Below are 27,739 nucleotides of genomic sequence, written 5' to 3'. Positions count from 1 at the left end.
ACCTTTTGCTTTGATGACTGCTTTGCACACTCTTGGCATTCTCTTGATGAGCTTCTAGAGGTAGTCACCGGGAATGGTTTTTACTTCACAGGTGTGCCCTCTCAGGTTTAATAAGTGAGATTTCTTGCCTTATAAATGGGGTTGGGACCATCAGTTGTGTTGTGCAGAAGTCTGGTGGATACACAGCTGATAGTCCTACTGAATAGACTGTTAGAATTTGTATTATGGCAAGAAAAAAGCAGCTAAGTAAAGAAAAACGAGAGGCCATCATTAAATTAAGAAATGAAGGTCAGTCAGTCCGAAAAATTGGGCAAACTTTGAAAGCATCCCCAAGTGCATTGGCAAAAACCATCAAGCGCTACAAAGAAACTGGCTCACATGAGGACCGCCCCAGGAAAGGAAGACCAAGAGTCACCTCTGCTTCTGAGGATAAGTTTATCCAAGTCACCAGCCTCAGAAATCGCATTTTAACAGCAGCTCAGATTAGAGACCAGGTCAATGCCACACAGAGTTCTAGCAGCAGACACATCTCCACAACAACTGTTAGGGTATGTGCACATGTAGAATGGTCCACTGTGGATTTTTCGCAGCGGATTTGATAAATCTCCAGGGCAAAAGCGCTGCGTTTTTGCTGCAGATTTACCGTTCAGATTTATCGCAGATTTACCGTGCAGATTTATCGCAGATTTACCACTGTTTTACAACTGCGGTTTTCTATTGGAGCAGGTGTAAACCGCTGCGTTTCCGCGCGTTTTTTTCCTCAGCATGTGCACAGTGTTTTCTGTTTCCCATAGGTTTACATTGTAATGTAAACTCATGGGAAACTGCTGCGGATCCGCAGCTGCAGAAACACTGTAGATCCGCAGCAAAATCCGCATCGTGTGCACATAGCCTCAAGAGGAGACTTTGTGCAGCAGGCCTTCATGGTAAAATAGCTGCTAGGAAACCACTGCTAAGGACAGGCAACAAGCAGAAGAGACTTGTTTGGGCTAAAGAACACAAGGAATGGACATTAGACCAGTGGAAATCTGTGCTTTGGTCTGATGAGTCCATATTTGAGATCTTTGGTTCCAACCACCGTGTCTTTGTGCGACGCAGAAAAGGTGAATGGATGGACTCTACATGCCTGGTTCCCACCGTGAAGCATGGAGGAGGAGGTGTGGGGGTGCTTTGCTGGTGACACTATTAGGGATTTATTCAAAATTGAAAGCGTACTGAACCAGCATGGCTACCACAGCATCTTGCAGCGGCATGCTATTCCATCCGGTTTGCGTTTAGTTGGACCATCATTTATTTTTCAATAGGACAATGACCGCAAAAACACCTCCAGGCTGTGTAAGGGCTATTTGACCAAAAAGGAGAGTGATGGGGTGCTACGCCACATGACCTGCCTCTACAGTCACCAGACCTGAACCTAATCGAGATGGTTTGGGGTGAGCTGGACCGTAGAGTGAAGGCAAAAGGTCCAACAAGTGCTAAGCATCTCTGGGAACTCCTTCAAGATTGTTGGAAGACCATTCCCGGTGACTACCTCTTGAAGTTCATCAAGAGAATGCCAAGAGTGTGCAAAGCAGTCATCAAAGCAAAAGTTGGCTACTTTGAAGAGCCTAGAATATACGACATAATTTGAGTTGTTTCACACTTTTTGTTAAGTATATAATTCTACATGTGTTAATTCATAGTTTTGATGTCTTCAGTGTGAATGTACAATTTTCATAGTCATGAAAATACAGAAAAATCTTTAAATGAGGTCTGTCCAAACTTTTGGTCTGTACTGTGTGTGTGTGTGTGTGTTTGTGTGTGTGTGTGTATATATATATATATATATACAGTGGGGCAAAAAAGTATTTAGTCAGTCAGCAATAGTGCAAGTTCCACCACTTAAAAAGATGAGAGGCGTCTGTAATTTACATCATAGGTAGATCTCAACTATGGGAGACAAACTGAGAAAAAAAAATCCAGAAAATCACATTGTCTGTTTTTTTAACATTTTATTTGCATATTATGGTGGAAAATAAGTATTTGGTCAGAAACAAACAATCAAGATTTCTGGCTCTCACAGACCTGTAACTTCTTCTTTAAGAGTCTCCTCTTTCCTCCACTCATTACCTGTAGTAATGGCACCTGTTTAAACTTGTTATCAGTATAAAATGACACCTGTGCACACCCTCAAACAGTCTGACTCCAAACTCCACTATGGTGAAGACCAAAGAGCTGTCAAAGGACACCAGAAACAAAATTGTAGCCCTGCACCAGGCTGGGAAGACTGAATCTGCAATAGCCAACCAGCTTGGAGTGAAGAAATCAACAGTGGGAGCAATAATTAGAAAATGGAAGACATACAAGACCACTGATAATCTCCCTCGATCTGGGGCTCCACGCAAAATCCCACCCGTGGGGTCAGAATGATCACAAGAACGGTGAGCAAAAATCCCAGAACCACTCGGGGGGACCTAGTGAATGAACTGCAGAGAGCTGGGACCAATGTAACAAGGCCTACCATAAGTAACACACTACGCCACCATGGACTCAGATCCTGCAGTGCCAGACGTGTCCCACTGCTTAAGCCAGTACATGTCCGGGCCCGTCTGAAGTTTGCTAGAGAGCATTTGGATGATCCAGAGGAGTTTTGGGAGAATGTCCTATGGTCTGATGAAACCAAACTGGAACTGTTTGGTAGAAACACAACTTGTCGTGTTTGGAGGAAAAAGAATACTGAGTTGCCTCCATCAAACACCATACCTACTGTAAAGCATGGTGGTGGAAACATCATGCTTTGGGGCTGTTTCTCTGCAAAGGGGCCAGGACGACTGATCCGGGTACATGAAAGAATGAATGGGGCCATGTATCGTGAGATTTTGAGTGCAAACCTCCTTCCATCAGCAAGGACATTGAAGATGAAACGTGGCTGGGTCTTTCAACATGACAATGATCCAAAGCACACCGCCAGGGCAACAAAGGAGTGGCTTCGTAAGAAGCATTTCAAGGTCCTGGAGTGGCCTAGCCAGTCTCCAGATCTCAACCCTATAGAAAACCTTTGGAGGGAGTTGAAAGTCCGTGTTGCCAAGCGAAAAGCCAAAAACATCACTGCTCTAGAGGAGATCTGCATGGAGGAATGGGCCAACATACCAACAACAGTGTGTGGCAACCTTGTGAAGACTTACAGAAAATGTTTGACCTCTGTCATTGCCAACAAAGGATATATTACAAAGTATTGAGATGAAATTTTGTTTCTGACCAAATACTTATTTTCCACCATAATATGCAAATAAAATGTTAAAAAAACAGACAATGTGATTTTCTGGATTTTTTTTTCTCAGTTTGTCTCCCATAGTTGAGGTCTACCTGTGATGTAAATTACAGACGCCTCTCCTCTTTTTAAGTGGTGGAACTTGCACTATTGCTGACTGACTAAATACTTTTTTGCCCCACTGTATATATATATATATATATATATATATATATATATATATATATAATGTATATGTTTATTGTTCTTTTATATATCTTTAATGGAAAAGTGTTTTTTTAGTCATCAAACTTAAGATGCTAATCATGTAAGAGTTATGCAAGAATTACACTTGCGTCAAGCTCTGTTATTTTTTCTGGAAAATAAAAGGCACATCATACTCTGTAATAGAAGTGGTCCGTCTGGTGCAGTTTGTGTCCATGAAACATCTGACCCATTTTTTGCAAGAGTTACTCCAAACACAAGTGTGAATCTAGTCCTTAATGAGAAAAAAGTCTGCTTTTTCTTCAGTTGGTATCTAAAACTTAACTTTTATTCGATATCACAAATGTGGGAAGTTTAAGTACAGTGTATTTTGTGTGACACCATCAGTTACCCTGTACCCAAACATGGAAACCTAATATTATCAATGCAAAGTTGGGATCTCACTTTTATATATGATATGAAGAAAGGAGTTGATCAACATGAATTGTGGAAGATATAGGTAGTCCATGATCATATATGTGCCTGGCTCTGGAATTTATTTATTTTTCTCCATAGACAACTACACTCGGTCTTATGGCCTGTGGTTGATATAGTGATTCCAGGCACAGCCTGTAGAGTGATGGCTGTTTATGGAAAAATTAATGCAAGCTTTTTTTTAGCCTAAACTTAGCCAGAAAGTTTGAGTAAATACAAGTATTTAAAATGATGATTGAAAGACCCATGCCCTCCGAAGAAGCAAGTTGCAAAACGTTCCCACGTGCTGATGGAAGAACTTTTCTTCTAACTTAAGGGGACCTGTCACGTCTAAAATGTAATTAACCTTCAGATTTAGGGTCAATATGCAGGTTAATAGTGTTCTGAAGCTGTGTGGACGTTGCACTGAATGCTCGGCTACTGGAGGAAATGAACTTTGGTTCTTCCGGCAGCCCCTGGCTTTCAGTCATAGAGGCGCAGCAGTCACCGCTCAGTACATAGTAATTGGTGGCTGTAACCATTCCCCCGCCACTTTTGTGACTGAAAGCCAGGGGCGGCGAAAAGGAATAAAATTAATTTCCTCCTGGTAGCCGGGCTCTTGGTGTAGCAGAAATGAGGCTTCAGAATGCTATTAATATCGTTTTTGACGCGACTGAATCCCTGTAAGGGTAAGTTCACACGGAGCATTTTTTGCTGCTTTTTTACAGTACTAGCTAATTTTCAGCTGCTTTTTACAGTACCAGCAAAGCCTATGAGATTTCCGAAATCTCTTGCACACACATTGGTTTTTTGTGTCATCAGTATTTTGTGCTTTGCTGCGTTATTTGAACATAACGCTGAAAGAACTGGCATGCTCTTTTTCAGCATTTTCCACCCATTAACTTGAATGGATGGTGAAAAAAATTCCCACCGTGGGTTTTCCCCTATTTTTGATAACCACCCAGACAAAACTCACAGCTGGGGGCTGCAACCCCCAGCTGTGAGCTTCAGCAAGGCTAGTTATCAAGAATAGAGGGGACCTCACGCTTTTTTAAATTATTTAAATAAATAATTTAAAAAAAAAAACGTTGTGGTTCCCCCTTTCCCCCCCATTTTTGACAACCAGCCTTGCTAAAGCTCACAGCTGGGGGCTGGTATTCTCAGGCTGTTAAGGGGCCATTTATATGGCCCCCCTAGCCTACAAATAGCAGCCCGCAGCTGCCCAGAAAAGGCGGATCTATTTGATGAGCCAATTCTGGCGCTCTGCCGGCTGTTCCCACTTGCCCTGTAGCGGTGGCAAGCGGGGTAATGTCACCTTTGTATTGTAAGGTGACATTAAGTCGGCTTAGTAATGGAGAGGTGTCAATAAGACACCCCTCCATTACTAATTCTACAGTAGTTAAAGGGTTAAATAAGCACACCACACAGTAAGAAAAAAGTTTTTTAATCAAATAAAACACCACACACTTTTGCCATCTTCATTAGTCTGCCATTCCAAGCGAAGCCCTCGATCTCCTGAAATATAATTAATAAACCAACACAAATACTCCCTGGTCTGACGTAGTCCAAAATAACGAGTGTCCCACGCAGTAATCCTTAATCTGGGGGAGATAAAGCTTACAACTGAGAGCGCTGTAAGGGTATGTGCACACGTCAGGATTTCTTGCAGAAATTTCCTGAAGAAAACTGGAAATTTTCTGCAAGAAATCCGCATTTTTTTTTTGCATTTTTTTCCCTTTTTTTGCGGTTTTCTTAGCATTTTGCAAGCGTAATTAGCTTGCAGAATGCTAAAGTTTTCCAAGCGATCTGTAGCATCGCTTGGAAAACTGACTGACAGGTTGGTCACACTTGTCAAACATAGTGTTTGACAAGTGTGACCAACTTTTTACTATAGATGCAGCCTAAGCAGTATCAATAGTAAAGGATATCATGTTAAAAATAATTTAAAAAATGGTTATACTCACCCTCTGCAGACAGCCGATGTCCTCAGCGGCGTCCGTTCCTGTAGATGGTGCGTGCAGGACCTTCGATGACGTCGCGGTCACATGAGCGGTCACGCGACCAATCACATGACCGCGACGTCATCGCAGGTCCTTCACACAGAGCATCTATAGGAACGGAACCGGCAGCATGCACTGCTGAGAGGCGGGAAGACATCGAGGGTGAGTATATCACACTTTTTTTATTTTAATTTTTTTTTTTTTTTACCAATTATTTGGTGCCCAGTCCGTGGAGGAGAGTCTCCTTTCCTCCACCCTGGGTACCAACCGCACATGATCTGCTTACTTCCCACATGTTGTGCACAGCCCCATGCGGAAAGTAAGCAGATCAATGCATTCCTAGGTGTGCGGAGTCACAGCAATTCCGCAAATTTAATGAACATGTTGCTTTTTTTTCCGCGATGCGATTTTTTCACGAAAAAAATGCAACTTTTGCACAAAAATGCGAAATACATTGTAAATAATAGGAGGCATATGTCAGCGTTTTCTGCGCGTTTTTATCACGTTTTTAGGCCATGTGCACACGTACAGTATTTTTCGCGTTTTTTTCGCATTTTTTCGCTATAAAAACGCGAAAAAAAACGCTTACATATGCCTCCTATTATTTACAATGTATTCCGCATTTTTTGTGCAAATGTTGCATTTTTTTCCGCGAAAAAATCGCATCGCGGAAAAAAAAGCAACATGTTCATTAAATTTGCGGAATTGCGGTGACTCCGCACACCTAGGAATGCATTGATCTGCTTACTTTCTGCATGGGGCTGTGCACACCATGCGGGAAGTAAGCAGATTATGTGCGGTTGCTACCCAGGGTGGAGGAAAGGAGACTCTCCTCCACGGACTGGGCACCATATAATTGGTAAAAAAAAAAAAAGAATTAAAATAAAAAATAGTGATATACTCACCCTCGATGTCTTCCCGCCTCTCAGCGGTGCACGCTGCCGGTTCCGTTCCTATAGATGCTCTGTGTGAAGGACCTGCGATGACGTCGCGGTCCTGTGATTGGTCGCGTGACCGCGACGTCATCGATGGTCCTGCGCGCACCATCTATAGGAACGGACGCCGCTGAGGACATCGGCTGTCTGCAGAGGGTGAGTATAACCATTTTTTTAATTATTTTTAACATGATATCCTTTACTATTGATGCTGCTTAGGCAGCATCTATAGTAAAAAGTTGGTCACACTTGTCAAACACAATGTTTGACAAGTGTGACCAACCTGTCAGTCAGTTTTCCAAGCGATGCTACAGATCGCTTGGAAAACTTTAGTATTCTGCAAGCTAACTACGATTGCAAAATGCTAAGAAAACCGCAAAAAAAACGGGAAAAACCGCAAAAAATACTGTACGTGTGCACATGGCCTTAATGCGACAGCTCCCGTAAGCTACTGGGGAATGAGGAGATGCTTCCGGCACTTCAGTGACCAGGGGTGATGTCACTGAGCCTGCGCTCCCTCACAGCCTGTCCTGAGGTAATCTCTGGACCGTGGGAAGATGCCAGTGAAGAGGTTACGGCAGGTAATATATCTATTCTATCAATCTATCTATTCATTCTATCTATTCTATCAATCTATCTATTCATTCTATCAATCAATTCTATCTATTCATTCTATCTACTCATTCTATCAATCAATTCTATCTATTCATTCCATCTATTCATTCTATCTATCTACAGGAAGTTGTTGTTTTTTTTCTCTGTGTGCACTCTACTTTATTGGCCCGCACATAGAGATAAAAAATGCATGAAAAAACGCGCCAAAAAGAAACAAAAAACGCACCTAAACCTGCGTTTGTGACGCAGCTTCTTTCCTGCCAAGAAGTTCAGGTTTTGCTGCAGAGAAAAAAAGCAGGAAATCGCCCTGTGTGAACTTACCCTAAGAATGGAAGCAGACTGTGAGTTAGCTTTGAGAAGAAAACGAAAACCTAATGTAACATTTGACAGCTGTTTTCTATACATTTGCTCAGGTCTGTAATCTAGACACTAATAAAGCTTTTTGATTTACATGTGTTTGGTGTCTGTAAATAAACTGAGTATCCATGGCCGAAGCACTGGTAGATAGAAAACCGGAAAAAAAAAACTACTAGCTAACTTACAACATGTGGTTTTCTTATGAAGTCCATGAGATAGGCCGACCAGCGTTTCATAAACATGTCAGTATCAGTTTATTTCGCTTGGATTTTCCTATGAGATCATTACAATTTGGCAAGGTTCTGCAGACTGTTTCCTGGCATCATCTGCATGCCCCCTGTGAGGCCATAGATGTGTATGGCTGATGCTCCAGTAATTCTTTTTAATGTTCCTTGTATTATACTAAGTGGGCCATGTATAAAAACTAGTACAAATAAGAACAATGCAAATCTGAATTTTATGGTCATAAAATTAATGGAAGCATTTGTCTGTTATGGGCTTCTTCATTTTTCTCTGGATTAGTTGTACACTCGATCCCTATGCTTGCGCACAAATTCTTCCTGTCCCCCTTGTGTTATTGTATATTGTTTATTTTTTTTCGTGTACCTTCACTTTTCGGCTTTCCTTTTAATGGAAATATCTTTTATAAAGTTGTGAAATTTTCCTAAGATAGTCGCAATTTAATAGTGGTCTTCGGGAATAGGTGTGCAACATCTGCAAGACTCTTTCCATGTTTAGGCTGGAGTCACCTGACAAATTAATCAAAAGTAGCAGCGTACATTATGCCAGAAATATTACTGGCCTCTAGTAAGGGGACTGTAGGCAGAGCTGTGACTAGTCCAGTACAAGCCCTGGCCTGCTTCTTCCCGCTCCATTCCTGGTGATTGGCAGGTCTTTCCATTGTGTGTACATTATGAGATACCGGTCAATCAACTAGAGCAGTGTGGAGATATGCCTTGCAGGGGTGGTGATGGACTACTATTGTCTCTGCATAAAATAAAACCTATACATGAAATTATATAGCCAAGAATATAATAAAATGTAAATTGTATTGATAAAGTTAATTAAAATGGAGTAAACAAGAAAACGGAAGTGAGCAAGCTAGGGCAACAAACCAGCAAGGGGAGATGTAAAAGTGAATTTACACAGGATTACATAACAGGTAAGTATATAAATATTGGGTTAAAGTACCCATATGACAACTAAAGCCTGATATGCAGGTGTCCTCAAAAAGATCTAAGTACAGAGACTGTATGGGACAATGAAGGTGGGCAAAAGAGTACCTGTGGTCATCTCCTCCTCCTGGACTGGGCTGGCCCCAGATCCTAACACCTGTTTCTGCAGTGGTCTTCGTCACCTGATCTGAGAGCAACATAATGTAGAGCAAGAGGCCTGATTCCAGGGATGTGTCACTTATAAGGGTATGTGCACATGTTGCGGAATGTTGTGCGGATTTTTCAGCACTGATTTTGGTAAATCCGCACTGCTGATTTACCACGTTTTTTCCGCTGTTTTTGTGCGGATTCCACCTGCGGTTTTACACCTGCGGATTCCTATTAAGGAGCAGGTGTAAACTGCTGCAGAATCCGCACAAAGAATTGGCATGCTGCGGAATAAACAACGCAGCGTTTCCGCACTTTGTTTTTCTGCAGCATGTGCACTGTGGATTTTGTTTTCCATACTTTTACATGGTACTGTAAACCCATGGAAAACTGCTGCCAATCCGCAGCGGCCAATCCGCTGCGGGTGTGCAGCATGTGCACATACCCGAAGACTAGTTGTTGTAATTTAAATACAATCAGTGTTTTATCATCAGGAGATTAACACTACAAAACTAGGTCTCATGTGCAGGCAAGTCAGGCTAATCTGATTAACTCCACCCCCACCACTGATTGAAAGCTGCCAATCAGGAGTGTGGGCGGTGTTACACAGGGCACAGTATTCTGACCACTATTACATTTACAATAGAGAAAGCAGGTATTCTATTAAAACAACACCAAGCAGTCCAGTAAGGCCTCTTTCACACTTCCATCTTTTAGCTCCCTTTGGGCGGGGACAATGCACAGAGGAACGTTTTTTTCTGTACGTCAGAAAATCGCTCAACGACTGATCCTGCGCTGCCCATCGTTTGCTATAATGGAAGCCTATGGACGCAGGATCCGTCGCTGACTGTCAAAAGCAGGAATCCAGCAGCAGATTCCGTCTTTTGAAACTGAGCATGCGCTGAAGAATTTCCAGTCAGGGAAATTCTCGCTCGCTCTCTCTCTTTACTGTTGATGCTGCCTATGCAAAATGACCCGATGACGTCACGCACGTCATCAGAGGTCATTGTAACGCAAGGCATTACTGGGAACGCCAGCTGCCGGGAGCATCGCGAGCATCGGTAATGCTGCGCGGGACTCCAGAAGGTGAGAATTTTGCAAATTTTTTTTTTTAACATGCGTTGTGTATGCGTTTTCGCAGTGGAAAACCGCTGGCGAAGCCGCATACACAACAGGTGCACATAGTCTTGACTGGTCCATCAGAAAGACGGGCCCAGTGCATCCGTTTTTTACAATCTGCACAGGATCCGTCATTTCAACATTTTGACGGATCCTGTGCAGATTGTAAAAACGGAAGTGTGAAAGAGGCCTAAGTGATACATCACTGCAGTCGGGCTCTATGTGTATATCATGCTGCTCTGATTGCTTGACAAACTCTGCTGATCGATTCCCTTTTAAGTTGCAATTAAAGCCTGTGTGTATTTCTGTGCATGTTTCAGCCTTGCATCTGACTAGGAATATATGATGGCTGTCTTGCAATGGATAGTTCCGATTTTCTCAGTGCTCCTTTGTGCTTTATGTTACTTAAGAATAAAAATAATGTAAATTCATCAGGTGATTTGAGTATATGAGTAAGGCCAGTTTCACATTAGCGTTGCGGACTTCCTCTGTGAAGCCCCGCCCTCGGCTGCACCTCCGCCACTAGCTCCGCCTACTTCTGCATGCGGCCGCCCTGCGTACCTATCTTTAATATTAGGTACGCAGGTCCTGCCGCTGTATGCGGATGCTTCCGCATGCGTCGTTTTGACGATGCAGCGACCAGTGTAGAACGCAGCTTGTAGCAATTTTTTTTTCTCCGCATCGTCAAAACGACCCATGCGGAAGCATCCGCATACAGCGGCACGACCTGCGTACCTAATGTTAAAGATAGGTACGCAGTCCGCATGCAGAAGTAGGCGGAGCTAGTGGCCGAGGGCGAGGCTTCACGGAGGAAGTTCGCAGCTCCTCAAAACGCTAGTGTGAAACTAGCCTAAGAACTAGGCCGTTCTCACACATCCTTGTATTGTGGTCTGCTGCACGCACTAGTCAGGGTTCTACAGACCCAAACTCAATATCCTCATACATGCCTATGAGGCTGTCCAGTTTTGGAGATCCTTTCTCGGGTGTGTAAAACTGGTTGTAGTTAGAGCATTAGGAGTGATTTCGGATGTAATATATTTGCCTGTTTCTCACAGATTTTTTGTTTGCAATTTGTATGTGGCGGGATGTTAATATTGTCTTTAGCTTAATGCTTTGCGTGATTTTGGTTGCTTTGTGTTTTTTCTCTTTTTGCAGCTTGCTCTAGATATGTCATTTTTCTTGCTTAAGTGTTGCAAAATTAAAAATCAAGATTTCTAAAAAAAAAAAAAAAAAATGACACTTTCTACAAGCTTATAAAAAAGTTAAAAATAAAACTGGGTAAAGGAGCTTAATGAGAGTTCTGGGACATTAGTTTCCAAACCAAGTTTTGCTCTAGTTAATAGCTGTCCTATAGCACAGCACGTTACTTTTTTTTTAAAAAAAATCTCTTTATATTGAATTTATACACATGCTGAGTAATTTGGTAAATTAACTTCAAATAATGTTACTTCTGCGACCAAGTAAATTTGAACTCAGCCTCTAATCAATTATTAGGTTGCATTCTTTTCTGCAATGTTTCATGGAAAAAAGGACATGACTTCATCCAAAATTGAAATCCGAGGCATTGTTCAAGAAAAGAATGTGAGAAGAGTGCATTTCTTTTGAGAACATCTGTTCCTTCTAATGGCATTCTCTCGCCTTCCAAGGAACACAAGATTGTATTATGAAATGATGAAATGCAGGAAAATAATCAGTAGCTAAATAACACCGCCGAAAGTCCAATCTCGGGAAATGACACCACAATTTCCTATATGTTTCTCTTAACCAAGTTAATTTATATGTGTAATGTCGCTGGGAAATGTTTTATGGCCTTTTGCACTTTGCCACTCAATTTTCCTCCTATATTGCAGACGGAACAATTCATTTGGGAGAAGTAATTTTCATCCCTGCATACTAATCGATTTTCTCACAAACACCTGCTATCAGTTATGGTAATAAAAATGTCATTTTAAATTGAAAACAGTCCAAATGGTGCATCCCAGGGAAATGACTTAAGTGTCATTCAGTGCCACTAATGCGGTAATGTTCTTGTGTTACCACCACACTTTCTCATATCAGCATTTACATTTTTATACAGTTTTTGTCATTATATTTCTCCTTCAACTGGTGACTGCCTTAAAGCTATTGGTACTAAGAAAAGATGAAGTGTCTGCACGAGTACGCATTTTTAATGGTTCTCTTAAATCCAGACTGCTGTAAAAACAATATAGTTCTGAAAAACAATCATATAAAAGACAAAATAAAAAAGATTGAAGAACACTTGTTCTCGGGTGGATCTTACAAAAGTTTTTTTCTCTTATTGTCTGTACAAATCAAAACTTGTAATAAGTTTGGTTAAAGGAATAGCACCCACATATGTAGTTTTCATATCCATGATTGACTTGCTTCGTAACCTGTTTTTTGGTGTGCGTGTTAAAGCAGCCTCCGTCCATTCTTTTATCTGTGGCAATTTGGCCATAAGAGGTGGTGAGTTCTCATTCAATGGAAGTCTTCAGAGGCTGGACAGACATCTGTCTGGGATGACTTGGTGTATGCTGCATTGAGCAGGAGGTTGGACACAATGACCCTGGAGGTCCCTTCTCCTTTTAACTTTATATGATTCTAATTTGTGGGTCAGCTGAGCATGATCTGATCACAAGGTGTCTTTAGGTACCGTCACACTAAGCGACGCTGCAGCGATTCCGACAACGATCCGGATCGCTGCAGCGTCGCTGTTTGGTCGCTGGAGAGCTGTCACACAGACAGCTCTCCAGCGACCAACGAATGCCGGTAACCAGGGTAAACATCGGGTTACTAAGCGCAGGGCCGCGCTTAGTAACCCGATGTTTACCCTGGTTACCATCGTTAAAGTAAAAAAACAACCACTACATACTTACCTACCGCTGTCTGTCCCCGGCGCTCTGCTTCTCTGGTCTGGCTGTGAGCACAGCGGCCGGAAAGCAGAGCGGTGATGTCACCGCTCTGCTTTCCGGCTGCCCGGCGTTCACAGCCAGAGCAGAGAAGCACAGCGCCGAGGACAGACAGTGGTAGGTAAGTATGTAGTGTTTGTTTTTTTACTTTAACGATGGTAACCAGGGTAAACATCGGGTTACTAAGCGCGGCCATGCGCTTAGTAACCCGATGTTTACCCTGGTTACCAGCGAAGACATCGCTGAATCGGTGTCACACACACCGATTCAGCGATGTCAGTGGGAGAGCCAGCGACGAAATAAAGTTCTGGCCTTTCTTCCCCGACCAGCGATATCACAGCAGGGGCCTGATCGCTGCTGCCTGTCACACTGGACGATATCGCTAGCGAGGACGCTGCAACGTCACGGATCGCTAGCGATATCGTCTAGTGTGACGGTACCTTTTCTGTTGAGATGTTTAGCTGTCATCCTTAATAAGAGGGGTTACTAGACACCAAGTGTTTAATACTCCACACAGCACCACCACAGGATAAAAGAAGCATTACACAAGTCCATTTCAATAGACTTTCTGTGTATGGCATTCATGTGCCAGGACCTCCAGGGCAAGAGATTCTCTTTATAGCTGCAATCTGCAATGGGCGACAGATGACATTTTCAGAATACATTTCTATCCGTGAGTCATTTACCTTGTTGTTTTTGCCTGTTCTTCTAGCTCTCGCTGCCCAAGCGTATGCATTAAAGGAAGAGAATGACAGTCTGCGGTGGCAGTTAGATGCCTACAGGAACGAGGTTGATCTTCTGAAGCAAGATAAAGGACATCATGCACGGACAGAGGAAAGCTTGACCAAGGATCAGCAGTTACAGTTTTTACAACAAACAATGCAAAATATGCAACAAGTAAGCCTTTTTATATAAAAATGTTATACAAAGATGAGTGACATCACAAAAATGAATAGAGCTCTGGTCTAATATGTGTAACATCTAAGTAGATCTATTAATCTTTAAAGTCTAACTCTAGCCACTAAATAAAAATTACAATTTTGACTCCGGCCACTTCCAGGATTGTAAAGGCACATAAAAGAAGCTTCACACTATGGCAAATTTAGTTTAATTTGGTCAGGCATCCTACCATGTCCCTATGTAACACACACCACCGTTATTAAACAATACCTTGAAAATGCCTAATTACATGGTGAATTTTTCAGTTGCAGAGACGTGCACACTACCACTATAGAAGCACCAATATAACTTATACTACCACTATACAGTGACCATATAGTGGTCAGGTCTCAGGTATACATAGGCAGTCTGCAGAATATTATCCCCCGGTGAACTGATCATATGCAGTCACAGGCAGAATACATAAGAATGAACTAGGATCTGTCAGTGCTTGAAATACTAAGTTTAGTCATTCTTGTATCTATCATAACCTAGCATACATTTTCTTAGAAGTTTAAATTGTTTACTTCTGAAAGTGTATATGGGACGTAGAAACAAACGTTATATACATTTGATTACACACCCCGCTGTCAATTAGTCTAGCGATAGATTGCGACTTTTTGTAACACTACTGACTGATGATAGCTTAGTGAAATAGTCTTACTTATTTTATATTACTAATTGACTTCTGCAGTCAATAAGTCCATGTAACTCAATGCACTTCTATGTACTGTGGCAATAACTACGTAATAAAAAAAGGAGAATAAATGCAGCAACACATAGTTCTAAGGCTAGTTTCAGACTAGCGTTTACCTGATCTGCGGTAGGCTGCGGACTTCCTCCGTGAAGCCCCGCACTCCGCCGCACCTCCGCTGCTAGCTCCGCCTACATCCGCATGTGGCCGGCGTACCTATATTTAACATTAGGTACGCAGGTCGTGCGGCTGTATGTGGATGGTGCCGCATGCGTCGTTTTGACGATGCGGCGACCAGCGTAGGACGCAGCCTGTAGCTTTTTTTTTTTCGCATCGTCAAAACGACGCATGCGGCACAATCCGCATACAGCCGCACGACCTGCGTACCTAATGTTAAATATAGGTACGTGGGCCGCATGCAGATGTAGGCGGAGGTGTGGCGGAGGGCGGGGCTTCACGGAGGAAGTCCGCAGCCCGCCCCAGATCAGGTAAACGCTAGTGTGAAACTAGCCTAAGTGAAGATATTCTCTAAATAAATGTAAATCTAAAATGAACTTAGCTTCCCAGACCATTGAATTAAATCAGTGCAAATACTAAATTCCAAAATTATTTAACACCTTGACGACATATGACATATATTTACGTCATATGTCATTTACCTGACTTTGATGCAGGCTCCGACGCTGAGCCCGCATCTTTCCTCGCATATCACAGCTAAGTTAATCAGCCATCATGTGCCGTTAACAGCCACAGGTGGGTCAGTGCTTCACTCGCAGCTGTTAACCTGCTAAATCCAGCTGTCAATCTGACAGCAGGATTTAACACTCGGCGGCGAGGTGCTCGTTATTTCACGCTCCCATCGGCACACCTGTGACAAGATCGTGGGGCACCAATTGGATGTCATGGCAGTCGCAGGTCTGCTGAAGACCTCCGCATCTGTTATTACAATCCTCCTGTGAATGCCGACTCTCTGCTATACATAGCAGTGCTGATGTATCGCACAGGCGATCGTATGATCGCAACTTCAAGTCTCCTAAGGAGACTATGAACTTAAAAAAGTGAAGAAAAAAGTTTTTAAAAATATGAAAAGTAAAACACAAGTTAAAATCACCCCACTTTTGCCCCATTGAGAATTGAACTTTTTTTTAAAATACACATATTTGGTATTGCTGTGTTCAGAAATGTCCGCTCTATAAAAATCTAAAGTAAATTAATCCAATTGGTAAATGGCGTAACGAGAAAAAAAAAATAGAAAATTTTGAATTACTGTTTTTTTGGGTCTCGGCAACGTAAAATTCAATAAGAGGCGATAAAAACATCGGATAAACACCAAAATGGTATCAATAAAAATAATCGGCTCAGGAAGCAAAAAATAAGTGTCAGATCCCGAAAAATGCAAACATTACAAGACTTAAAAAATGGCAATAAAAGCAAAAACTTTTTTTCATACAAACTTCTGCCAGGTTAGTTTTACCATATAGTGAACATTGTAGATAGAAACCCCAGAAAACAATTGTGGAATGACAGTTTTTGCAATTTCATCGCACTTGGATTTTTTTCCTACGCTATATGATAAAATCAACGGTGCCATTCAAAATTACAACTTGTCCCGCAAAAAAATAAGCCATCGTACAGCTGTATTGATGGAAGTATAAAAAAGCTATGACTCTTGGAAGAAGGGGGAGCAAAAACGTAAAATGGCCCAGGCTTGAAAGGGGTAAAATAGACCCCAGACCCTAAAATTATGTTCAACCAGACCTCAAAATATTTCAGACCCAAGCTTAACCTCCAAACTAATAACCGTAATTCTGAACCCAGACTGGACAAGTAAATAAATTAGCTCCTTGGACCTAAATTCAGACCCAGATCAGAATCCATAATAAATCGCAGACACCAAATGGGGGAGTAAAGAAAATTAAGCATACCAGACCCCTCAATATGTTCACTCCTTCTTGAGCTCTGGGAGCCACCACAATGAGATCTGAATGACTGCACGCTACATCTGTCCGCTACCGGCGTTGGGGACTAGTGTGATGTGTTAAGTGGGTAAAGGGAGCACTGTATAATAATGTAGCAATGCACTCATAAGTCACCCAAGAATTTATGAAGGAAATACTACGGTCAGTACCAGTGGCCATAGATACTGAGTCCATTACTTATATAGTGTGGTCATTATTATATAAAGTCATAGTCTCATCAAGGCCATCCGTCCTCTGAAAAGAGCCACCCTGATCAGCTGATTATGGCAGGACCAGCTAGTGGAGGCCATTGCATGTTTGTCGATCCATGCATTTTCTCTGAATGGCGGACCATGAAATAAATGGACTCCCAGAGTCTGCCAGGGCAATAGCTCTTTTCCTTGGCATCGCTCCACTCTAATGTAATGAATGTTGGATAGTGATTATCATAAGCTTTCAACATATGCAGAAAGGGGCTATAAGCAATAAATAACAAGAAGCGAGGTGTGAGGGATTTTATTATTATTGGATTCCTGAAGTGGTTTCGCTAGTGGAATTATGCTTTAAGAGCCTATTGAATATATCCTATTCAGAGAATGATACTTGGTTTCAACGACAATTATTAATTATCTCAAAAGAATGTACCATATTGTTCTGTAACTAGATAATGTAACTGAACCGGGGAACTGAGCCATCTATTCACATTAAGACTATCCAGTGAGGCTATCCAACCAAACAATGAGTAAAAACTGACCTCATCAATAGTTTAAGGGTCAATGGAAGGTTCAAGAGATGCCTTATTCATCACAGATAACATATGAATGTATTTTAGGTATTCTGCTCTTTCTGAAAAGAAGGGAAGTAATGATGATGCTTTATTACTGAAAACATGTGCAACTATAGTATATCCAGATTGTTTAACAGCTTGTTTTCTAAAATGATTCAAGGTTGTTCTGTTTCCTGCACAGTGGCATTCAAACATATACAGTATAATATGCAAATAAGTGAAGGAACTTTATTGACCTATTTCTATCACTTTTTTACATATTTGAACTGGAATGCTGCCTATTCATTCATGATTTATTTAGTGAACCTTGCGTCAGCATCCAGGCGCTTGCACCAATAATCCAGTGTTGCCTTTGTTCTTCACAACACACACACATATATACACACACATGTATTTTCTGTTAAAACTTTGTGCCCAAAAGTGTTTTGGATACCATTGGAGTTTTATGAAAGCAATAAAACTGCATGTTTCGTCCAAAACGCTTTGCCTGTGTGAGCGCTACTTAATGCCTACCAGAGAGCGTGAATCCACAAGTCTAGCCTTCTGTGGTATCAGATCCGCAGCTATTCGTGATTACCATTGTCAAGAAGGCGGTATACTTTATCTGCACCAATATTTAAGAAGGTGGTATATGCAAAATTGTTGTCTTTATAAATGCCAGGACCCAAGCTTTCCCAGCAGAATATTGCCATGCTGATCATCAGACCTGACCATCATCTTCCACTGTTCCAAGGTTCAGTTTTTTGTTGGCTCTTCTGATGACTGATAAGAGTCGGTATAGGCACTCTGGCGGGTTTCCGGATTTGCAGCTCCCATGTGCAGCAAGCTTTTAGGCACTGTGTGTTCTGAATCTGCTATTTCTACTACAGTAACTATTTTGTAGAATCTGTCACATGGGCTAGCCTTCACTTGCAGTTGACTATCTGACCAGTAGCTAAACATTACTTTAGCCTGATGTAGACAACTGAAACCAGAACTGAATAGAGAGTAAACCAACCCTTCTGTCTCCAGAAACCACACTCTACTTTAGGTTTAATACCTAAATGACTGTAGGGCACGGTTTTGTTTTTTTTTAACTATTGTACATGGTCATGTAATTTGTTTTTTTTTGCTGCATATTATGGTCTCTGCCTGGCATAGCCGAACTACATAGCATAACTATTCCACACTCAGGACAGCTCTGCCATTGACTTATAGGGAGCTGTTTTCTCCCATGACTGGGGATCCTGTTGATGCCCCACATACAGTGGAAAAATAAGCAAAAAAGAAAAACATTGATTAAAAAAGAGGAAAAATGACATTAAAAATATATATATATATATATAAATGAGAATACAGCAGCGCTCTGTAAGCGCTATGATGTATGCAAGCATTGAATAGTGAAATATGGACTACATTACTACTATATAGAATATACCATACTTAAATAAAAAAGCAAGTACATAGTGCATAAATTGGCCAATTCATGAGAACCCACCAGCTTTACAAGGTGTACTTTTCTTTTGTGGGACCATAAACCTAATATTTATCAAACCTGCCTCTCCATGGCTAAAAACCTACAAATATAAAGGGCAGGTAGGATCAAACTCTAATTAAAAACAGCCAAAGGCTAATGGAAGTAGTGCTCAGTCAGAAAACGAAGCAGTTAAAACTTTCCAATAGTATGCTACAAAAGAAAAAAATGTATACAATAAGTATTTGATACACTGACGATTTTGTAAGTTTCCCCAGAAAATCACATTGTATGATTACACAATTAATTGGCATTTTATTGCATTAAATAAGTATTTGATACAATAGAAAAATAGAACTTAATATTTGGTGCAGAAATCTTTGTTTGCAGTTCGGTTCAGGTCTGGAGACAGGCTAGGCCACTCCAGAACCTTGAAATGCTTCTTACAAAATATTGCCTAGTTGCCCTGGCTGTATGGTTTGGGTCATTGTCATGCTGGAACACCCAGCCACAAATCATCTTCAATGCTCTTACTGAGGGAAGTAGGTTGTTGGCCAAAATCTCGCAATAAATGAACCCATTTATCCTCCGTTGAATATATTGTAGTCGTCCTGTCCCCTTTGCAGAAAAGTACCCCAAAGTATGATTTTTTCCCCCACTATGCTTCATGGTTGAAATGGTGTTCTTGGAGTTGTACTCATCCTTCTTCTTCCTCCAAACACGGTGAATGGAGTTGATACCAAAAAGTTCTATTTTGGTCCCATTTTACCACACGACCTTCTCCCATGCCTCCTTTGGATCATTCAGATGGTCTGTGGTGAACTTCAAACGGGCCTGGATATGTGATGGCGTGAGTGGACCTTACGTGCCCTACATAGTGTGTTACTAATGGTAATGTTTAAGACTGTGGTCCCAGCTCTCTTCAGGTCATTGACCTTTCCCTGAATCCTTATCCCACAAGGCGAGATTTTCCATGGAGCCCCAGACTGAGGGATTGACAGTCAACTTGTGTTTCCTCCATTTTCTAATAATTGTGCCAACGGTTGTTGCCTTCTCACCAAACAAAGGTTTCTGTACCAATTATTAAAGGGAACCTGTCACCTGAATTTGGCGGGACCGGTTTTCGTTCATATGGGTGGAGTTTTCGGGTGTTTGATTTACCCTTTCCTTACCCGCTGGCTGCATGCTGGCCGCAATATTGGATTGAAGTTCATTCTCTGTCCTCCGTAGTACACGCCTGCGCAAGGCAATCTTGCCTTGCGCAGGCGTGTACTACGGAGGACAGAGAGTACCCCAAATGGGTGTCTCAGGTCCGGAACAGCGCCTCCAAACTTCATTCCATGACGTCCTCTTCTGGTCTGCCCCTGTTGAGAGCAGAGCAAAGTACTGCAGTGCGCAGGCGCCGGAAAGGTCAGAGTGGCCCGGCACCTGCGCACTGCAGTACTTTGCTCTGCCCTCAACAGGGCAGACAAAGTACACCTGCGCCGGAGCCGCAGCGTGAAGACCAGAAGAGGATGTCATGGAATGAAGATAGAAGGCGCCGGAGCGGACCTGAGACACCCATTTGACGGGACCGCAGCGGGACCGCCCCTGGGTGAGTATAATCTAACCTCTTTTTCTCCTCTTTCAGGTAACATCGGGGGCTTATCTACAGCATTAAAGAATGCTGTAGATAAGCCCCTGATGATGGTGAGATTACCTCACCATCGATTTTGGGGGTGACAGGTTCCCTTTAAGACTGACTTTTCAAAGGTTTTATGGACTGATGGAGAGAGTGACTCTTGATGGGCCAGAGGCTGGATCAGTAAAGGGCAGAGAGCTCCACTCTGACTCAGACGCCAGCAAGGTGGAGGTGGGGTACTGGTATGGGCTGGTATCATCAAAGATGAACTTGTGGGACCTTTTCGGGTTGAGGATGGAGTGAAGCTCAACTCCCAGACCTACTGCCAGTTTCTGGAAGACAACTTCTTCAAGCAGTGGTACAGGAAGAACTCTGTATCGTTCAAGAAAAACATGATTTTCATGCAGGACAATGCTCCATCACATGCCTCCAACTACTCCACATCGTGGATGGCCAGTAAAGGTCTCAAGAAGAAAAATAATGACATGTCCCTCTTGTTCACCTGATCTGAACCTCATAGAGAACCTGTGGTTCCTCATAAAATGTGAGATCTACAGGGATGGAAAACAGTACACCTCTCGGAACAGTGTCTGGGAGGCTGTGGTGGCTGCTGCACGCAATGTTGGTCGTAAACAGATCAAGCAACTGACAGAATCTATGGCTGGAAGGCTGCTGAGTGTCATCATAAAGAAAGGTGGCTATATTGGTCACTAATTTTTTTGGGTGGTGTTTTTGCATGTCAGGAATGTTTATTTCTTAATTTTGTACAGTTATATTGGTTTATCTGGTGAAAATAAACAAGTGAGATGGGAATATATTTGGTTTTTATTAAGTTGGCTAATAATTCTGCACAGTAATAGTTACCTGCACAAACAGATATCCTCCTAAGATAGCCAAATCTTAAAAAAAAACACTCCAACTTCCAAAAATATTAGGCATTGATATTTCAGAATCTTTTGGGTTGATTGGAACATAGCTGTTGATCAATAATAAAAATAATCCTCTAAAATACAACTTGCCTAATAATTCTGCACACAGTGTATACAGGTGCTTCTCACAAAATTAGAATATCATAAAAAAGTGAATTTCTTTCACTCTGTTTGTAATTACTCTTTATAATGAGTTTCACTTTTTGTATTGAAGAACTGAGATTAATTAACTTTTTGATGATATTCTAATTTTGTGAGAAGCACTTGTATATTAAATAAAAGTTTCTATAAACCAATAATTATTATAATTTAAAAATATAAGCAAAAAACGAAATACAAAATTGAAATATTGCGTTGTAAAACAACACTAAAATATATAACTTGTCTTGCATGAAGCAAACCATCATACAGCCACATCAATGAACAAAAATTGCTTGTTGCAAAAACATAACAAAAATAAAATTGCCCACTCACTATTATGTTAAGGTTAACCTTTTTTTTACTTTGATATTTGCATTTAAAGATTTCTGTGCTTTTGAGTCTTGGCCCTAGTTTTGGAGCAATCTGTGAAGAATAAATGCAAATATATTCTATCACTTCATGATGTTTTTTCCCGATCATTTATACTGCGCTGCCTTCAATTTCATCTGTATACTGCAACAAAATTGATTCTCATGAACATACTAGCAGTTCTGCCTTGTGCTGCCCTCTTAGAAGACAGGATTTAGCAGCTGACAAGTGGATCATCACTCTGGGCATGTTTTTCTCAACCTTACAAGTCAGAGCCCTCACTGCAACTTCACTCATTAGACTTAGGCCTGGTTCAGACTGCTGCATTTCACAGTCTGTGCACGGATTGACCGTGGGGCTCCTTACCTGTACTTACAGCCTCATAGGCAATATATGAGCCTGTAAGGTCAGGTCAGAAGACCTACTGTGAGTCCTTACGCCTGTATATGGATCGTGAGCTATAGCCAGATAAACCTTGCCTCATTCAGACAAAATCGTGTAATTTCCATATTGAAGAATATAGTTATGAAATTTGTTTTGAACAGTTTTTTTATCCAGTTTCAGGATTTTTCATCTGAATAGGACTATTGACCATAATAAATTCAGTTTGCCATCAGATTTGTAAGCCAAAAGTACTTGGCTGCAAAAACTTGTTCATGAATAAGCCCTCACTTTATTTCTCAGACATTGTGTGACCCGTCCTACTGTCCCATAGAGTTTTATTGATCCATATATATGCATCAGTTTTAAAAATGGATCCATGCCTCCGGTCTGTCAGACATTAAAGTCTATGGGTCGTGTAAAACTGAAGACATACTGTGTTCTTCTAAGTTACATCCATTTTAACTTATTCATTGAGTCAGTGGATAGAAACGTTTAGACAGTACCTGTAACATAGTTAGGCCGAAAAAATACATTTGTCCATCCAGTTCAGCCTATATTCCATCATAATAAATCCCCAGATCTACGTCCTTCTACAGAACCTAATTGTATGATACAATATTGTTCTTCTCCAGGAAGACATCCAGGCCTCTCTTGAACCCCTCGACTGAGTTCGCCATCACCACCTCCTCAGGCAAGGAATTCCAGATTCTCACTGCCCTAACAGTAAAGAATCCTCTTCTATGTTAGTGGAAAAACCTTCTCTCCACCAGACGCAAAGAATGCCCCCTTGTGCCCATCACCTTCCTTGGTATAAACAGATCCTCAGCGAGATATTTGTATTGTCCCCTTATATACTTATACATGGTTATTAGATCGCCCCTCAGTCGTCTTTTTTCTAGACTAAATAATCCTAATTTTGCTACTCTATCTGGGTATTGTAGTTCTCCCATCCCCTTTATTAATTTTGTTGCCCTCCTTTGTACTCTCTCTAGTTCCATTATATCCTTCCTGAGCACCGGTGCCCAAAACTGGATACAGTACTCCATGTGCGGTCTAACTAGGGATTTGTACAGAGGCAGTATAATGCTCTCATCATGTGTATCCAGACCTCTTTTAATGCACCCCATGATCCTGTTTGCCTTGGCAGCTGTTGCCTGGCAGTGGCTGCTCCAGGTCAGTATCATTAACTAGGATCCCCAAGTCCTTCTCCCTGTAAGATTTACCCAGTGGTTTCCCGTTCATTGTGTAATGGTGATATTGATTCCTTCTTCCCATGTGTATAACCTTACATTTATCATTGTTAAACCTCATCTGCCACCTTTCAGCCCAAGTTTCCAACTTATCCAGATCCATCTGTAGCAGAATACTATCTTCTCTTGTATTAACTGCTTTACATAGTTTTGTATCATCTGCAAATATCGATATTTTACTGTGTAAACCTTCTACCAGATCATTAATGAATATGTTGAAGAGAACAGGTCCCAATACTGACCCCTGCGGTACCCCACTGGTCACAGCGACCCAGTTAGAGACTATACCATTTATAACCACCCTCTGCTTTCTATCACTAAGCCAGTTACTAACCCATTTACACACATTTTCCCCCAGACCAAGCATTCTCATTTTGTGTACCAACCTCTTGTGCGGCACGGTATCAAACGCTTTGGAAAAATCGAGATATACCACGTCCAATGACTCACCTTTGTCCAGCCTATAGCTTACCTCTTCATAAAAACTGATTAGATTGGTTTGACAGGAGCGATTTCTCATAAACCCATGCTGATATGGAGTTAAACAGTTATTCTCATTGAGATAATCCAGAATAACATCCCTCAGAAACCCTTCAAATATTTTACCAACAATAGAGGTTAGACTTACTGGCCTATAATTTCCAGGTTCACTTTTAGAGCCCTTTTTGAATATTGGCACCACATTTGCTATGCGCCAGTCCTGCGGAATAGACCCCGTCGCTATAGAGTCCCTAAAAATAAGAAATAATGGTTTATCTATTACCTGCTTCAGTGAAGAAGAAAAAAACGGAAACAACTAGGGTGACGCCTGAGAAAAAAAATGGTCTGCTTCTCTCTGATGGTAACACTCTCTCAGATGTGTGAATGTAGCTTTGTACTTATTCAACTTCTTCCCTTCAAAGTGAAAATTACTGAAAACATTACAATAAAATACTAAACAGTAATGCATCATTTATCTAAATGTTCACTTTGAAATGTTAAAGTATATTGTAAACAAAGAAATTTGTGAGAGATACTTGTTTGGAGAAAAGTATTTTGAATACCTTTTTTATTTTAGGTACATAGATTTATTATAAAAAAAAATACAGGCAATCCTTGGGTTACAGACTAGATTCGTTGTGAAGCCATATATGTATTTAAGTTGGAACAAGGCTGAGAATAAAAACATACTCGCCACTGACCACTCTGTCTGCCCCACTGCTCACCACCTGCCATCCGATCATCTTTTTTACACTGTCGTGCGCCATATTCCCAGCCTCTTCACTATAGACCACAGACTTCTGACAGCATCCAGGCCACGGAGGTCACTGCACTTCATAAGGTTATGACATCAACGATGGAAAAGAGGGCCAGATGGCGGGTGGCAAGCAGCAGGGCGGACGGAGTGATAGCATTGTTTTTTTTCTGAACCAATATTCACCTCTAGCTGTTCACTGGTCCCCTTTTAACCTTCGTCCGGCTGAGTAGGTACAATTGTAACTATTCCGTTTTAAAATTGCAATAACTTTTTTTTTTCGAAAAACTGTAGAGGGCTGAAATTTCGTGACATTTCTGCAGTTTTGGTCCAGAATATAAAATATATATGAAGGTACAATTGTACCTCTGCAGCCTGTTAACGTTGTAAAATTATGCAGCCTGACGAAGGTTAACCATCATCGGGCATGCTGCATCTTCTGCCTATTCATTATAAACCATGACACTACGCGTCATAAGGTTACAATGATGATGTGACCTCTTGACATGAAGTGTGCTCCAGGATTCGGCTAGAAGTTTTGGTCTATATTGAAGAAGCCGGAGTTGCTGGGTGCAAAAATGGAAAGAAGGGAACCGGATGGCATCCACAGGTCAGCAGTGAGGTGAGTATTTTAGGTTGATTTCTGAACATTGTAAACAGAGTTCGTACGTAAGTTGGATGTTCGTAATTTGGGGACGGGTTTTTATGCAGCTATGGATGAAATGTTAAGGGCCTACAATCGTCATTCAACATTAACCTGATAAGTTGCATCCAATAGACACAAGTTCACTGAGGTTTGTGATAGTTTTTCAGTTGCAAAAGAATAGGCTTCTGATTTCTTTTTATTATGAGAGTTCTTAAATTCTGGAAATAGGTAATGGTCCAAATAACAGAAATTTGGGTTGACTAAATTTCTCCTTTAGCAGAGTATTTTATTTTAATGTAAGCAACATTTAGCAGTAGTGCGAGCTCCCCACAGCCCGTATGCTCCCACTCCCTGCAATAGTAATTTTTGAAACCACTAAACAATACAGTAAAGGGATAGCAGCAGTGGCCATTTTAATGTTTGTTCATGTTACTCCACGCAAGACTGCATACTCATTAATCAAAGAAGTCAAAAAATGTGCCTCTATCATAATGTGGCTATAATTCATTTTCTTAGGAAATGTTTCTAAAACATAATGCACTTTCTGCATCTAATTTTTCTCACTAAAGCTAGTTATGCAAAATACATCTTCCAAATTCATTTTTCACTGTCACATATTTGTATGTGATCCAGTTGAATCAATGCAAAAAATTGTCACTTCCATTTTGCTTAAAGTATAGCTTCCCTTAGAACACCTCAAAAGTTCAGAATGCTTCCTTTTTAATGTTATGTTCTTGGCTTATAGTCAGTTTTAACCTTTTATGCAGGGACAAGAATATTCTGCCTGTATATATCTTCCCATTGAAGAATTGTTCACAGGTTTAATCTTCAGGAGCGCACTGCTTCCCTGCCTCTCTGCTATCTGCTTACTGGAGGAGAATACTCATCCCAGAGGCACAGTTTCGCCACTTGTCCAAACTGTGCACTCTCTGATTGCTGTAGTGGCATTGGAGAAGCACAGAGACACTAAAGCCGGATGGATTGTGTGTTCCAAGGATCATGCCAACTTTAGAGCAGCACTTAAAGTAATTGATTGAAAAGAGCCTTATAAGCACTACTAAACTAGAATGAAATAATTAATGAAAATGGTCTGTTTCAGCTTCCTAAATAATTAAAATTTCGTAGTGTAAGCTCTGCGGAATATGATAGCTGTCAAGATTCCCATTATATTAGGGGTGTGCTGAGCTGTCAGCATTGGGAGTGGCAGCCAGCCAGCCGCCCATTCATAGGCAGTGGGGTGCTGGGCTTTAAATATTGTGAGTGACAACCAAGGCTTCGAATCTGGTCTGGCTTGCTGGGGTTCCTCCAGGTGTCACCTGTTTTGGGTGATTACCTGGCTATTTAGCTGGCTGACAAATGTCAGACCTCTGCCAGTCGTAGCTTTGTTCGTTGATATGTGCGCTTTGTTTCAGCTATTCGAATTAATGTGGCCTGATCTTGACTTTGCCTTTGACATTTTGACCTTTGCTGGCTAACCGTGGACTTTGCCTTTTGACCATTCTTTTGCCTTACCCTTTTGCCTTTGACGTGCTCTCCTGGTATCTGACCCCGGACTCGACTTCTTTGTCTCATGGCTTGTGTGTGAGAAGTCACTCGGCAGTAAGTGCTGAATTGCAAGCTCAGCTCTGAAGCTGTTTGGATTACTGGACCTAGCCAGTTGCAGTACCCTGCTTCTCTTCTTACCTTTTTTGCAGCATGAGAAGAATGCATAGTTAAGAGCAGCGGGTACGACCATGTTCTTGGTTTGAACTGTTTTTCTTTTTACAAGGGCACCACCCCCGGAAAGCAGAAAGCCGAGAGACATAAATGGTGCGCTCCTAAAGATAGACATTTGCACAGCTCCTTTACTTTTGTTACATGAGGGCAAAAGGTGCGCTTCTCATTTTATCTAAAATCATTGTACTGCATCCCACTTCAGTATAACATTCCTTCTAAAGACATTAGCAGACCTGCAAATCCTTGCAGCAACTGGTCCAAATCTGCAGTGCTTTCCATATTCAGTTTTTTTATTAATCTTAGTACCTTTCATGTATTTACTGAATGGAATAACACTGTTATTCTTTTGTGATATTCTGATGTATTCCAGCCTCAAAGGACAGCTATTTTGCCTCCATCTGACAGGAGAACCCTATAGACATGTTTAGTGTGTATGTCTTGAGCTTCTCTGATG

At 41.4% G+C, this 27,739-nt stretch overlaps 1 protein-coding gene across 9 annotated transcripts in view; it reads left to right on the top strand.

Annotated features, from left to right (window-relative positions):
• The window catches only part of ENOX1 (ecto-NOX disulfide-thiol exchanger 1), a 977,400-nt gene that overhangs the window by 833,014 nt on the left and 116,647 nt on the right, over window positions 1–27,739 (top strand). For all 9 annotated transcript variants that reach the window (XM_069758240.1, XM_069758244.1, XM_069758249.1 and 6 more), the window contains one exon: window positions 13,877–14,061. In XM_069758240.1, coding sequence (XP_069614341.1) covers window positions 13,877–14,061 — 185 coding nt within the window. The remainder of the gene's footprint in view (window positions 1–13,876; window positions 14,062–27,739) is intronic.

This window comes from Ranitomeya imitator, chromosome 3, assembly GCF_032444005.1.
Source record: "Ranitomeya imitator isolate aRanImi1 chromosome 3, aRanImi1.pri, whole genome shotgun sequence".
In the NCBI taxonomy this organism is placed as follows: domain Eukaryota; kingdom Metazoa; phylum Chordata; class Amphibia; order Anura; family Dendrobatidae; genus Ranitomeya; species Ranitomeya imitator.
This window is presented reverse-complemented; position numbering and strand designations above follow the sequence as displayed.